At 43.8% G+C, this 13,753-nt stretch overlaps 1 protein-coding gene across 3 annotated transcripts in view; it reads left to right on the top strand.

Moving 5' to 3' along the window:
- The window catches only part of BTBD11 (BTB domain containing 11), a 168,707-nt gene that overhangs the window by 139,943 nt on the left and 15,011 nt on the right, over nt 1-13,753 (top strand). For all 3 annotated transcript variants that reach the window (XM_042837987.1, XM_042837989.1, XM_042837988.1), the window contains 5 exons: nt 1,196-1,297; nt 2,419-2,512; nt 2,622-2,757; nt 4,449-4,669; nt 6,330-6,508. In XM_042837987.1, the coding sequence (XP_042693921.1) occupies nt 1,196-1,297; nt 2,419-2,512; nt 2,622-2,757; nt 4,449-4,669; nt 6,330-6,508 (732 nt within the window). The remainder of the gene's footprint in view (nt 1-1,195; nt 1,298-2,418; nt 2,513-2,621; nt 2,758-4,448; nt 4,670-6,329; nt 6,509-13,753) is intronic.

Below are 13,753 nucleotides of genomic sequence, written 5' to 3'. Positions count from 1 at the left end.
ACCAGGCTCTGGTGCAGATCCACTTTAATTGTGGGATCTGTACAGACTCCAGATTTTGTCCTCATCCCTTGTTCTCAGGATCGAGGGCTTGGTTTGATGCTTCTAACAAAATGCTGCATGTGGTGCTTGGAAATGTGATTTGCTCATGCAACTAAGCATTTAATAACTAGCTTTGCTCCCCTACATGGATAAAAGTATGTCAGACAAGTTAGTGAAAGCATAGTTGGCTGATAAGACAGAGGTGAAGCATCTTTTACTCTTGATTTTAGTCCCCATTCTAAGATGAATAACAAGATTTTGAATTTTAGTATCATACTCCATCTGAGTGTGTAAGCTCAGATTGCAAATGTTCATTAGATATTTCCATCTCTGTGAACCTCATCAATATTAATATCCCCATCTTTAAGACAGGGAAACTGAAGCAGAGAGTGGTTATTCATCTTTCCTACATTACTACATTAGAGGAAGCAGGAACAAAACCTTAGAAAATGGAAGAAGCAATGTAAAAAAACACCACTTTTTCTGAGAATACAGTTTGCATCTCTTTTATCTGAAGCCACCCTGCTCTGTTCTAACTCAATTCAGACAGGAGAAAGCAATAAAAAAGACTTTTCTTAAAATATCTGTGAAATGTCACTGCCCCATCAGTTCTCAGCTGCCATTTGCCCTCCAGTGGAAGAGGAGGAGCCTGGAAGCACTTCTGGAAAACTCCAGGGCAGGGACTGTGATTTGTCTTCCTTGATGTCAATGACAGAAGTCATACCAGTTTATGTGGAGAGAATTCCTTTGGGCCTGAAGCAATTCCAAGAGCTGGGGCTGTGGATACACAGTCTGCAGAAGTCAGTGGGAGTGGTCCTTAGCCATAAGCATCCTGATTCATCCCTGCTCCCCTAGCGTGTGCTGCTGTAAACAACTGTGGATGTTTTGACCTTGTGCAAAAGTGGTGGCCAGTGGTTTAGATGGAGCTACAGTAGTTGGTAAAAAGACTTCATTTGGTATAACGCTATTCAAGCTGTCAAACCAGCATGAACAGTTTTAGTATTAAGAAATTTTTTTGCTGGAAAAAAAATGAAAACAATCATTCTCTAAAGCACCTTTCCCAGGTTTTCTATTTCACTTACTCCCTCACGTGCCTGGCTTTCAGGCAGGTTGATTTTATTACACTTTTTAAAAAATAACTTTAATTTGTTTGTAGGTTGTCAGTACTGCTCATAAATACCCATCCGTCCACCCTGAGACCCGCCATTGGACAGCTCTGACATTTGCTGTGTTGCATGGACATATTCCTGTAGTTCAGGTATTATTGTATTTCCCTACCTGCATCTCATTCTTTTTTTTCTCCTCTTTAGTTCCAATTACACCCATCTCAAACCAGTATCCTCTTGTCATACTCATATTGGTTACTTCTGCTTCTTCGAGAGTGTACTGATATATAATAGACCTATTATATAACAAATACGGTGTTCAAACCTTAACCAATATGAGGTTTAAATAGGACAATTTTAAAGCAAACTTGCACCAAAGAAAGTCTGACAACTCCTTGTGCTCCTTCCTGACCACTTGTTTTGTGTGTTTGTCTATTCATTCATTACACTTTCTTACTCTCTAATACTCTTAACAAATACCAGACAGCTGCCTTGGTGGGGAGAGGCAGACAGCCACAGCCATCGCTCTGTCCCAAAGGGGGAGAAGCTCTCAGTCTCCTTACCCGAGCAAGGCGTTGCGTGGGATATGCTAGTTCTCTGCTTTGGCATCTTAAAGTCAAGAAGGTTTATTCTTCAAAACAGCTGTGTCTGTGGCACATGTAACGAAGCTTTGTTAAAACTTTGAAAGCCTAAAGACATGAATGGCCAAGAGCGGCTAGAGGGCAGGCTCTATCCTGCTCTCCTTGGCCACTTTTGTTCTCAGCGTTGCACTATTCATGTGGATGTGTACCCGATGGAAACCACAGCTTTTGGATTCATTGCTGCGATTTGTTCTTAATGATTGCCTTTCTTTGGCCATGTCTTTATAAAAAAGATGGAGGCAATTGAAATCTGTTCCATTTTAAGTTGGTCCTCGGCTTCTAGAAGACCACAAAGGAAGGATGCTTGTTGGGCTGATATTCAGTATTTCCATCTTCAGTGCATTACTTCCTAACACCAACCTTATTCGCATTTCCCATTCAAAAACACTGGGTTACACTTTTTTGGCTCTGAGCTTGGACACCAGTGCTCCTGGTGTCTGGCAATGTAAAATGAGCGAAAAAAGGAATCAATTTGCCTCTGTAAAATAATGGGCAGAACTTGCATGTCACTTGTCTCCATTGTATCTGGTTTGCAGATAATGAGAAGCATTAGACTCTCATTCGTCACTGTTCATGAACTCTTGAACACTGTGGCTCCCCCAGTTGCTCTAAATGGTGAATTTTCTTTCTAGTTGTTGTTGGATGCTGGAGCAAAAGTAGAAGGTTCCTTGGAGCATGGAGAGGAAAACTACTCTGAAACTCCTTTACAGTTAGCAGCAGCTGCCGGTAAGGACTTTCTCCTCCCTCTGTTATAAATTCTTCAGTTGAGATCTGTGATTTAGATGAGCAAGCAGTGGGTTTTAAAAGAAGTAAAAGTGCCTCTCTTGAATTGCAGGAAATTTCGAACTGGTCAGTTTGCTGTTGGAGCGAGGAGCTGACCCTATGATAGGAACAATGTACAGGAATGGCATTTCCATGACTCCACAAGGTGACATGAACTCTTTCAGTCAGGCTGCTGCGCATGGACACAGGTAGAGTGGGAACAAGTCTAGTGGCATCCCTCACATGGTTGTTTTTTTCCTGGGAGTCTGGTTTGAGCAGATGGGTGAAAGTTCTGCATGAACAGTCAAACAAGCCACCAACTGAGCAGAGATGTAAGGCTTTTTGCTAGCATGTGAATTTAACCAGTTGGTGGTACAACCTGCTCTTTTGTATCTGATTGAAAAAAGAGGAAGGATACTCCTTGTGGTGTGTTGCAATGTGATGTTTGTTAAATAGTAGCTGATGTGATGGTGGGAAGGAATGCCAAAGACATTCCTTCTGAATTTCTTGACATATTTCTGAGGTTTGGGTTGAATTGTGACTGTACTGCTGCAGCCTTCGTTGTCATCGAACAGAGTTTCTGCATCTGTGTTTACTGTAAAGTCCTGTGTGCTTTAATGTTGTCTGTATGCTGCGATTTTTTTTAAAGGAAGTAATGAAATGAGCACCTGGCATGCATGATCTTGCAATGTTCAGGAGTTTACTGCAGTGTAATGGATTAGTATTATGATCTTCACATTCCTGCTTTTCTGATTGTAGCCATCCAGAGGAACATAGATACAGGTTAGAGACAGTACCTACCATCTATTTGCTTAGAGAAGAGCTGCCAGTGTAACAACATGCTCATGGCATGTCAGGGTGGGTTCAAACAACACTGCCCATCTGGAGCCTGCAAGGGATATCTGGGAGGACAGGCAGGACAATTTTTACATTTATCGCTCAGGCCTTGGTGCCAGCTCCTCTGAGTGGGAGCCACGTGCCTGAGGAGAACTTGAGGCTCTCCAAGGCTTGGCTGCTGCCTGTTCACGTCACAGACCCACAACTTATTTCTAAGAACTGGCTCTTAAACTCCAACTTCTACACTACCCACACTGGCTCCCTTCTCCTTCCCTCTCTCCCCAAACCAGCATTTGTTTGGTACGCCCCATGGCCTGCTGCCACCCCATGCCAGGTTCCAAGCAGGTGTGGGGAGGATGTCGGAGTATGATGGAGGTGGGATGGTGGCCAGCTTGGCTTTTCTTATAGTTGTGGAAACCAAGAGCAACTCCTTTGAGATTGATGAGTTTATGCTGCTATGAACCTGAAGGTACCAAGTGTTTGGCTGAATTTGGTCTTTGGTGTGTCATAGCCCGGATTTGATCACCCAGCCAGAGCAGTCCCTGATGTGCTTGAACCTGCCCTGGCTGGCCTTGTTGAATGCCTAGTTGCTCTAGCTTTCCCAAACTGCTTTGAGTGTTAATCGAGTGGTGGTGCTTTCAGTAGCTCCAGACATCTCCCTTCTCAAGTGGCCTCCTTCTCCTTCCTTGGTGAAAGTCTTGAGAGCTTGTCCTAAGGCAGTTCAACCTTAACCTGATGGTGGGGCAGGTTCCAGAAGTCATGAGACACATGAGAGTCACGTTTAGCTCATGGGTTTGTGTTCCCACAAAGTTCCTGCCATTTGTTTGACGTCTGTACAGTTGCTGTCATTACAGCAGCGTCTTGCACTCGTGGTCTGGTGGGCTAACAGGTGGGCTATCAGGAGTGGTGCTTGCTCTAGGACTGCTGTAAACTATTCAGTTAATTGGAGTAATTTCTGACCTGCCTGCTGGATAGGTGTCCCGCACCAAGTATCATCACCACTAACTACTCTCCTGCTCTCTCTTTCCCTGTCTCCCTCTCTGTGTCATGCTGTAATTGCCAGGAATGTCTTCCGTAAGCTACTTGCTCAGCCAGAGAAGGAGAAGAGTGATATCCTGTCGCTGGAGGAGATACTGGCCGAGGGGACAGACTTACCTGACTCTGCAGCAGCTCCGCTTTGTGCCAGCCGCAACAGCAAGGCCAAACTGAAAGCCCTGAAGGAGGCCATGTACCACAGTGCTGAGCATGGATATGTGGATGTGACCATTGACATACGGAGTATAGGTCAGTGCAGGTGCCCTTGCTTCTCTGCCTCATCAGAGATACCACTGTAAGAAATGTGTCTTTCATGTGCTGCTGCTTAAACTGACCGCAGCTGCGCCTCCTGAACTTCTGTGGAGGTGGTAATTGCAGGGGGTTTCCCAGCAGGTTTGTGGGTGAGGATGGGGAAGGTAAGTGCAAGCCAGCCCAGGCTTAAAGCCAAGGCTCTCAGAGCTTCTCTGAAGCCAGTTAAGATTGCTGCTGCCTAAGCAACTGCAAAATAGGGCAGCTGCTTTTTATGTCAAATCGTGTGTGCTAAACACACTGTAAGAGCAGTCCCTTATTTTCCATCCTTCATCTGGAACGTGATAGGGGATCCTGCAGGTTCCGGGGCCATTTTGGCTCCACAGCATATCCTGCTCTGCAGGGCAGCATAGTTTTTACCAGCAGCCATCTTCACTCCTGCTTGGCAGAGCGTTAGCTAAGTCTCTAGGGCAGTGTTTGTCTGCTGCTTCCAATAGCTTCTCTTTTGCACTCTGCCATAGTGCAGTCCACAGTTTAAACAGCTTTCTTTTCCAAGGTTTATGAGCCTTTGAAGGGAAGAGCAGTGAATGGCTTCTCTGTGTGCTAACTGTGCTAGTATGGGGCTTGAGCATTGTAGCAGCCTGTTTGGAGTCTGCTTCTTCTCATGACAAGAGTGGTCAGGAACAGGGGAGGAAATAAATCTGGAATATGTTTGTCCATTATTCTGTGCCCGATCTCCATTAATCTTCCCCCAGAGAGAAGGCAGCATGCCTCCTGTGCCTCCATGCAGTGCAGCACTCCAGCCCTGGGGACTCGTGCATGGGTCAGGGTGTGCATTCTTGGTTTGCCAGGTGCACTGGGCAGGCAAAGCTCTAGGTGCTGAACGAGAGGAGAGAACCAGAGCTGCTCTCAAAGTGCCGGGCATTTGCTGAAATGGAAGGAAAGTACTTCTGATGCCAAGCCCCGGGCTTGTGTTTCCTCCCACTCTGTTCTGCAAGAACAGAAACTAGGTCACGTCCAGCCTAATGTTTGGAGTACTATATTAACTTTGTGTGTTTTCTCATTCAGTGCAGGGAAACATTTCCCTTTAAGTTCCTAGAGAGTGGTTCTGCTGTGACAAACAGCTACTTGAAAAGGCTAATCTCCTTAACTCACCCAGTGCTGTTTAGGGGAAATAGCAATGAGCAGTAGAGGACATGGGATAGGGCTTACAGAAAATTGTAATCTGAAGACCACCAGTTTGAATACAGGTAGGTAGTGACCAAAATCTTTTTTTTCCAGTCAGTGGCTCTCCAGGGCCACATTTGAAGAAATGAGCTCATGTAAATCTAGTTTCCAAAAGGTTTTTGTGTCGCAGAGCACCACAACAATTACCTCAAATTGGCAGTCTCAGCAGAGAAGCTGAGGGCTAGATGAGAAAAGAGACCACAATCTTCCCTTAGCACTTGGAGGAGAGTCTCTGTGTATTAGGTCTGGGACATCTTGATAACCACCCACCTTCTCAGCTGTGGTAAATAGGAATTTTATTTCTAGGGTTTATTTCTAGGGTTATTTGGCAGTTTTTGCTTAAAATCTGAAGATTAACACAAGTGAAGATAGAAATAGTAGAAGGGCACATCTTACTCTGGAGCTGGGAGTGAGCTCTGTCCTCTGTCTATAGGTGTTCCCTGGACACTGCACACATGGCTGGAGTCCTTGCGAACATCCTTCCAGCAGCACAGACGACCCCTCATCCAGTGCTTACTGAAGGAATTCAAGTCCATTCAAGAGGAAGAGTACACAGAAGAGCTCATCACACAGGGGTTGCCTCTGATGTTTGAGATACTAAAAGCCAGCAAGGTAGGATAAATTACGTATTCTAAAGAAATCAGCCTCATTCTGATCCTGTACAACAGAAACTGTAATAATGTTTTTGCACTGTGGTCCCAAAGCTTGTTTAGAGCTCTATAGGATTATTATTTTTGTACTGTGTATCTCATTTATCTTTACTGTGGAATCATGGGTTAAAAACACACAAGCTAATTACATCTCCCACTACAACAGCTTAATACTGATGCTAACAATGAACTGAGGAGACAGCAGGAGCTAATGCATAGTGGTGAAATTAAAATCACAAGGGTTACTGCAGCACAAGAGCTGCTGATAGCCAAACCAACCCAGAGACTAACTTTACCCAACTTGTTTTACAGCACCATGCAACAAAGCTAATGCTCACTTTGCTTTGGATTTATTTAACCTCTCACATTATTTTCTCTTCCCTTCATGTGGGATTATGACTTCTAAACTTATGAGGAGATGGGTTTCCATGAGAACACATGCAGAATGATACGTCAGACTAATAAAACCTTTTGAGGGAGGAAGGTACTGTTAGGTATGTGAGTAAAACAGCAAAGAAGAGACGATCATTGAGCAGGAAGGAGAGTGAAGGTTGTTTTTTTTCTTAGTGTTAGAGTACATGTTGGTACAGTTTCCTATTTGTTAAACTGGAAATTAACATTTCTCATCCAAAATCCACACGCAACAGCAAGGAGCAAGTATTTTTAGCACATACAGCAATAACCTAAATAATGTGAAAAGAAGAGAGCTCTGGTACAGACTCTCAATATTAAAGGATTCCAGGCACAGTATAGTTAGTGAGAGCCTACATGGATTTGTTGTATACTGATGCAGATGCGGGCTTGGAGTACAGTCCTGAGCAAGTGCTGAACATTTATCCCACCAATTGTTCTGATTTCTGCTCCCATGAATTTTTCCTTTGGGGATAGTTTGAGGTTGGTTTGTATTGCATGGGTATTTATGGAGAATATTTAGAGATATCTTTCAGAAAATCATTCCAAATCCTCTGATTTGTAGTCTGAACTGCCTTGGGTTAATACACGTTCATCCAATAACTGACAGCAAGGTGCTGTTTGTTTTGAAAGCTGATATAAAACTAATTGTATTGGAAAACTTAATGGAGATTAAGTTTAGGCCCTGTAATCTAGGATGAGGGATGGCTTGAGCTGCAGTTCTCCTGTGTGGCTGAAGCCAAAGCCAATTGGTTTATAGATGATTGTCAGTAGAATAAGTTATTTACATAGGATTGTACCTTTTGGAGATGTTAGTCTGGGTCATCTGGAGTGTCCTCTGGAGACATGGCAGCCAATGAGACTGCTACCTTCTGCTTTGGGTTCACTTAAAAGCTAACATGAAGAGGAGTAAAGCAACGGATATATCACACACACAGAAAAAGTATGATAAAAAAAATCGGTGCTGGTCTTCGTTCCTGCCTCTGGACCTAAAGGAGCTGCCCATCTTCACTCTTCGTGAGCATGCATATTCACAACCACATGTGCTTACAGTGCTTCATATTCTTAGAAAAATAATGAATCATTCGGGGATGCTGTAAGGGCTTACAGATTGTCTGCAAATGGCTTGAATTCTTGCCACAGTCTTGGCTAAACGGTCTCCCACAAAGCTCTTAGAGACATAAATGAGGGCAGACTCTGAGCAGCTCTCTAGAAGGAATCAAAATAAATTCATTTGCAGGAGAAGGAGACAATAAAAGTTCTCCCTGGTCACTCCACGTAAGTCAGACAAGGAAAACTGAGATTCAAAGGATCCGCTCCTCTGGGAATGCTGAGAGCAGATAGTGTTCTTTGTATATACCCACAGAACAGAAATCTCCTTGAAGAGGTACAGAAGGGCTGTAGCTGTGGTTCATGGCCCTCTCTTTCTGCAGTGAATTATAAAGTTTTGCATTGTGTGGAGTTGTCAGGAGAGGATTTTGATTTGTCCATGTGGGCATCCTTTTTCCTGTGGGCCGGGAACTTTGAGATTACAACTGTTGCTAGACATCACAGTATGTCCCAACACATTTCCTTAATGAGTTTTTCAGGGCAAAAAGTATGTAATAGGCAACTAGAAAGCACAAAGCCACTTAGTGCTCTCCGGCTGATGTAAAACAAGATGTCCCATTTGCTACATATTGTGATGCTCAGTATATTTTAATTGCATGACAGCTCGTACCTAATTGAAATGGCATTTCACAGTCCTATAAGTAGTCCCAACTATCCTGCAGTCTCAGAACAATTTACAAATATTAATGAGTTGAGATATAGAAGAAGATCTTAGCCTCCTTTTCTGAACAAGGAAACAAAGGTAATTAAACAGGCAGATTTTCAATGCCTTACAGAGTTGCAATCTCAGCCTCAGAAGCTGTGACAACCTGGCTAAGCCAGACATCAGTTTATAATTTGAGTAATTGGCTTGAGAGACTCTCCAGAAATTGCACAGAAACGTAGATAATATCTCTGAATAGGAAATGGGTCTTCTATCCCAGCTTCCACTTGCAGTGTAGGACAGAATGTTCTTACTGGTTCACAGGATATGAAGAAAGGGCAGGTATTGTAAAAATGAAAAGACTAAGGAAAAAGTACTATTTAAAAGGACATGACCAGCTAAAAGGAATGCCTTTTGTCTTACAGATCATTTTTTTTTAATACCCACACCTAGAGGGTCTTAGGGTCCAAATGTGAGAGCTTGGATGGGATCTCTGCCACCACCACTGATGCGAGTGTCCTGGAGCCCAGTAGGTTGGCATTTATATGACAGGACACTGATGATGTAAAGAAAAACAAAAATAATATTTTCTGAAGCTCTGGTGCTGGAACACAGAGCGGTAACAAGAATTAGCAAGTCAGGCAAAACTGCCTGAGCTGTAGTTCCTAGAGTTACTGCCTCTCCTAAAGCTGTGAAATAGGAGGGGAAGAACAGTTAATAAATTGCATTTTGGTCAATCACCACTGCACTGAAGCCCTGGGGAAAGACTTCCAAAGGCACAAATGAGGATTTGGTACCCAGCCTCCTGGTGGCTGCCAGTAGGACTGAGCACTTTCATTTCCTTTCATGCCTTTAAATGTTTTTATCAGCTGCTCTGCTCAGAATTGATTTGAGAGTGGAGGAATGAAGTATTTCCATGCAGCTGAGGAAAAGCTACAAGAACAGGCAGATGGCTTTGCCCCCTCTGCTGTCCTGCAATCAGCCCGGATCCTTGCCAAACCAAAGACCAGGCAAGGTGTTCCAGGGGAGGCAGCGGTGATGGAAGGGACTTGGAGAGCCCTGTTTGGGGCACTTCCCTAAGAGGAGGCAAAATTCTGATTTAAAACTTCCAGTGAAGCTGTGTAGTTCACTAAGGGGATTTGGGCCACTGGATGAGGAGGAAAGGCTCTCTTATTTTGGGACTGACTGGCTCTCTGAGGGAGATGAGCTCATGGACAGTCTGCTTAAATTAGTTTGGACAGAGCTGCATGTGACAAAAGCTGGAGAGACTTTTCTGGGAGCAAGTAGCCCTGAGCTAAACTTGGGCTGCTGTAGAGGGCAGAATTAAGTCCTTCAAAGCTAAGATGACATTGGAGATCTTGTGAAAGAAGGTGCAGTTGATTTGCTGCCTGTCAGTATCTGTGTCACATTCTTCATGGCCTGAGGAATCCCTCCAAACTTCTTACAGGGCCCTCTTGTTTGCCTGTAGCCAAGCTGATGTTTGCACTGCCTGAGCTTGTCTCTGAGCTGAATTGACATCCTGCCCCATGTCATAGTGCCCCATATCTGCTTGACTAGTGACTGTAATTGTGGGCTGGTGGCAGCACTGAGTTTGGGCCCCTCAAATGAGAATTTAAGAAGAGTCTGGTGGAGGAAGCACTCAGATTTATGGACTTGTAGTGCTTGAGGTGGGGCTGGCAGGTCAGCCACAGCCAGGCACAGGGATCTCAGGCCTTACCTTCGGGCACAGAGTAGGCTAACTGCATGTGATAACAGCTAATAGCCATTCTTGTAAGATGGTGGGCAGCAACCAAAGGGAAGAAAACCTGCGGCTGTCCTGCATGTCCACATGCATATAGAATCACTGAATAGCTAAGATTGGAAAAGACTTCTCAGATCATCTAGTCTAACCATCAGCATTTGGAAGAGGTTGGTTCTAGACGTCCACTCTGAGGCTCAGTGTGAGTTTACATTGTAATTAAATCAGCCAGCTCCATCCATGCAGATGGGCCAGCTCCGTCAACAGCAGTACTGGGTGGTGAGCCAGTTTTGTCCACTGCTTTTTCTGTATGCAGCAACTTAGATCAGATTGTCTATGGCCTAGTTCTTGGAGAAAGAAAATAATCTTTCAATTTCAAGTAAACTCTTGCACAGCCTTCTCCCTCCCACCCCTGCTATGGGCATGGAGCTGCTATTTGCCACTTCTTTGAATACTCTGGGGGAACGTATTGGCAAAGTTTGTTAACTGTACATAAAGTGCACATGCTGAAATGTTGTATGAAGCCCCGCCTGGCTCTGGAAGAGCTTTATACCAGGAAACCTTGGCTTCGTACTACAAGTATTGCTGCTAGTGTATTGCCCAGGGCAAAAACGACTTGAAAAATCGTGGTAGGTCCTTCACTGCCCTTTCTCTGTAGCGTTTAGCCTTCCCATCAGGTTCTGTTAGTAGTTTATTTTCAAAAAATAGCCCATTAGTGAGGTGTTGATTACACTGTGCATTAAGACTTGATGAAAGATGCAGGAAACTGTTTGCAAAGGTGTTTCCTCAGAATTTAAAATTCCTGCTGAGCTTCACACACACTCCGTATGCATCTGGAGGCAGCTGAAGAAACCCGCAGGAATGCACAGTTATTTGGAAAGTTGAGCTGTTTGAAAAACAGCCATCAATACCATGTTGACAGTTATTTAGAATAAAGAACAATTAAAAACAGTAGCCAGTTTTTAAAAATTCTGTAAGAATTCAGGCATGTAGGTATCTTGAGAAACTTTGGCCTATTTAATTTAAAAGCCAAAGCAATCTCTAACCAGTGACTTTGTTGTACGTAATCCAATATCTCCTAAAAAGTTAAGTATTTAATATATCCTTTCAGAAATAGTAGCATGTAGACTCTGTCACAAGTGCATTAACTACTGGAAAAAAATGTTGATGGCTCCAGCAAACAAAAAGCAGTAGGAAAGCCTACAACACCTGCCTGCTCTGTTACAGCAATGTTTAGAACCTGAACCTTCGGGTGGGTGTTCTGTTTATTGCTGTGGTCTTTCTAGTTTTAATTCCTCTAAAATAAAAATCAGAAAAAGTGTCTCAGAGTAATGCCAACAAACTCAGTTTCTGCTTTTGTGTTCTACAAAGTCCAGGCACAGTGGTCAGCAGACAACATCTTTCCCTAAAGGCTGTACGTGACCTGTAACATGGCATTGGAAAATGAAGGAGTTAAAAAATTCTCCTTCATGTTTCTTGCATCACAGTGGGTTGAAATGACTATTAAGAAAGGTGGGCTTAATGAAATTGGTTTTGCTATACGAAGCCAGACTGTCCTCTTCTGCAGGAAGGGCTTAGGTTATAGGGGAGAGGTACCCTGTTTGTTCTCCAGGTAGTATTTCACTTTTCTTGAAAAAATAAAAACCTGGAAATTGAATATTTTGGTCAACAGTTGGAATATTTTAAGTGAAGAAAAATGTAGACTTTACACGTAGGAGACAGACACACCGAAACCAGTAATAGAAATAGCCCTGAAGACCTCCACGATCCTAAAATGCCCGCTTACAGGTTCATGGAGTGGCTGATACCCTCCCGTGTGTTAGCTAATGCTCAGCCTGAGCTCACTGATTGATCTTCTGGCTGAGACTTTGATTTCTTGAAGCAAGTTTCACTGAAAAATTGCAGTGGTCTGTAATGTTGCCCATTGTCATTTGTAGTACTTCTGTGTCTAAACAGTTCAGAATAACCAGGACGCAAGTTATCCACACGTGTACATCATGCATTCTCCGTGTGAGATGTGAACGCCAGGTACCAAGTGGCATTTTAATAACCAACTATTAACCCTGTATTGTGTTTTCATAACACAAATTCAGTTTCATACTAACACAGGTTTGATTTATTTTTTTCCTACTCTCTGTCTGCCTTCTAAAATGTTTCCCTGCCAGAGGCAGGAGCCGTTTCTTCATTGACAATAAATAACTGCCATGGATGTGACACCTGCCCTGTTATGGGCTCTCACCCAGGGATTAGACCGTGCCCAGGGATCTCAGCTTTTTACATACAATGCACAGCTGTGATATAAAGAGTCTTTTGAAAGGAAGACTTGGCAGCTTTCCCAGAGCTAGCTGAAGGGTCCATTTGTGCCTTACCTGTGATTAATTCCTTTCCGTTTGTATTTGCAGTGGAATGACTTGAGCCCGGCACTAACAAAACCCATTTTGTTATGCAGTTCATTGCCTCTAACTGTGTCTTCAACCTCTGGGGCTTCCCTACCTTTGCAACTGTTGACTAATATGAATTATGTGTGTGCTGTTTAATCATCTAGGAGTGACCCTCTAAAGCGGAATTTAATCAGTTTGGATGCAGCTGGTAAAAAAATGAATTATGCTTGAGGACTGTAGCGGAAGCACCCAGGGAAGGATGACAAAGATTCAGAGAGATGGCAAACAAAGTCTCGTAGCAGAGTTTGAGTGCTTGAGCTTGGGAGGTCCATGAAAAGCCCTTTCTATTGCCTTAGCACTTATTGACTCTTTATGGGAAGAGGGGAGGGTAAGTAGAGGAATAATTCAAAGGCATCCCAGCCTGTTATGGAAGGAAGTTCATGCATGACTCCTCAGTGGATCTGAGGCATCTTGAGACTTCACTGCTCGAACAGTGTCTGGGGACCACATGTAGAACAGGTGACTGGAAGCAGCAGTTCTGCTTCTCTGTGTTTAGCAGAGAGCTGGGTTCTCCCAGCATCCTCAGGACCAGCAAGAGAAAAGTTACCTTTGCCAGCACCCCTGTGCCCTGAGCAGCATGCTTTCTCTGCTTACAGGGCAGATATGTATTAAATGACAAACACTGAGCCCAGAATGAGAGTGTTATTTTTCAGCTTAACAACGTGTTTGTTTTTGTGGCTTTGTGGTAGAGGAATTCAAGGGCCTGGCATTTTCGGGCTAAGTTGGCAAAGAAGAGCAGCCTAAATTGTTATCACTGTAGAAGGCACTGAGGTGGAGGTAGCAAGGTGTCTTAGACCAGTCAGGATTCCTAGCCTGGGATTTGAGGGACCCAGGGAGAATCAGTGGGGAAACCCATGAAGAAGA

The sequence above is a fragment of the Centrocercus urophasianus genome, unplaced genomic scaffold (assembly GCF_019232065.1).
Source record: "Centrocercus urophasianus isolate 14NV4802_14NV808 unplaced genomic scaffold, USGS_Curo_1.0 seq_73, whole genome shotgun sequence".
Classification (NCBI taxonomy): domain Eukaryota; kingdom Metazoa; phylum Chordata; class Aves; order Galliformes; family Phasianidae; genus Centrocercus; species Centrocercus urophasianus.
Note: the sequence above shows the minus strand (reverse complement) of the source record. Positions and strands in the feature narration are given on the sequence as shown.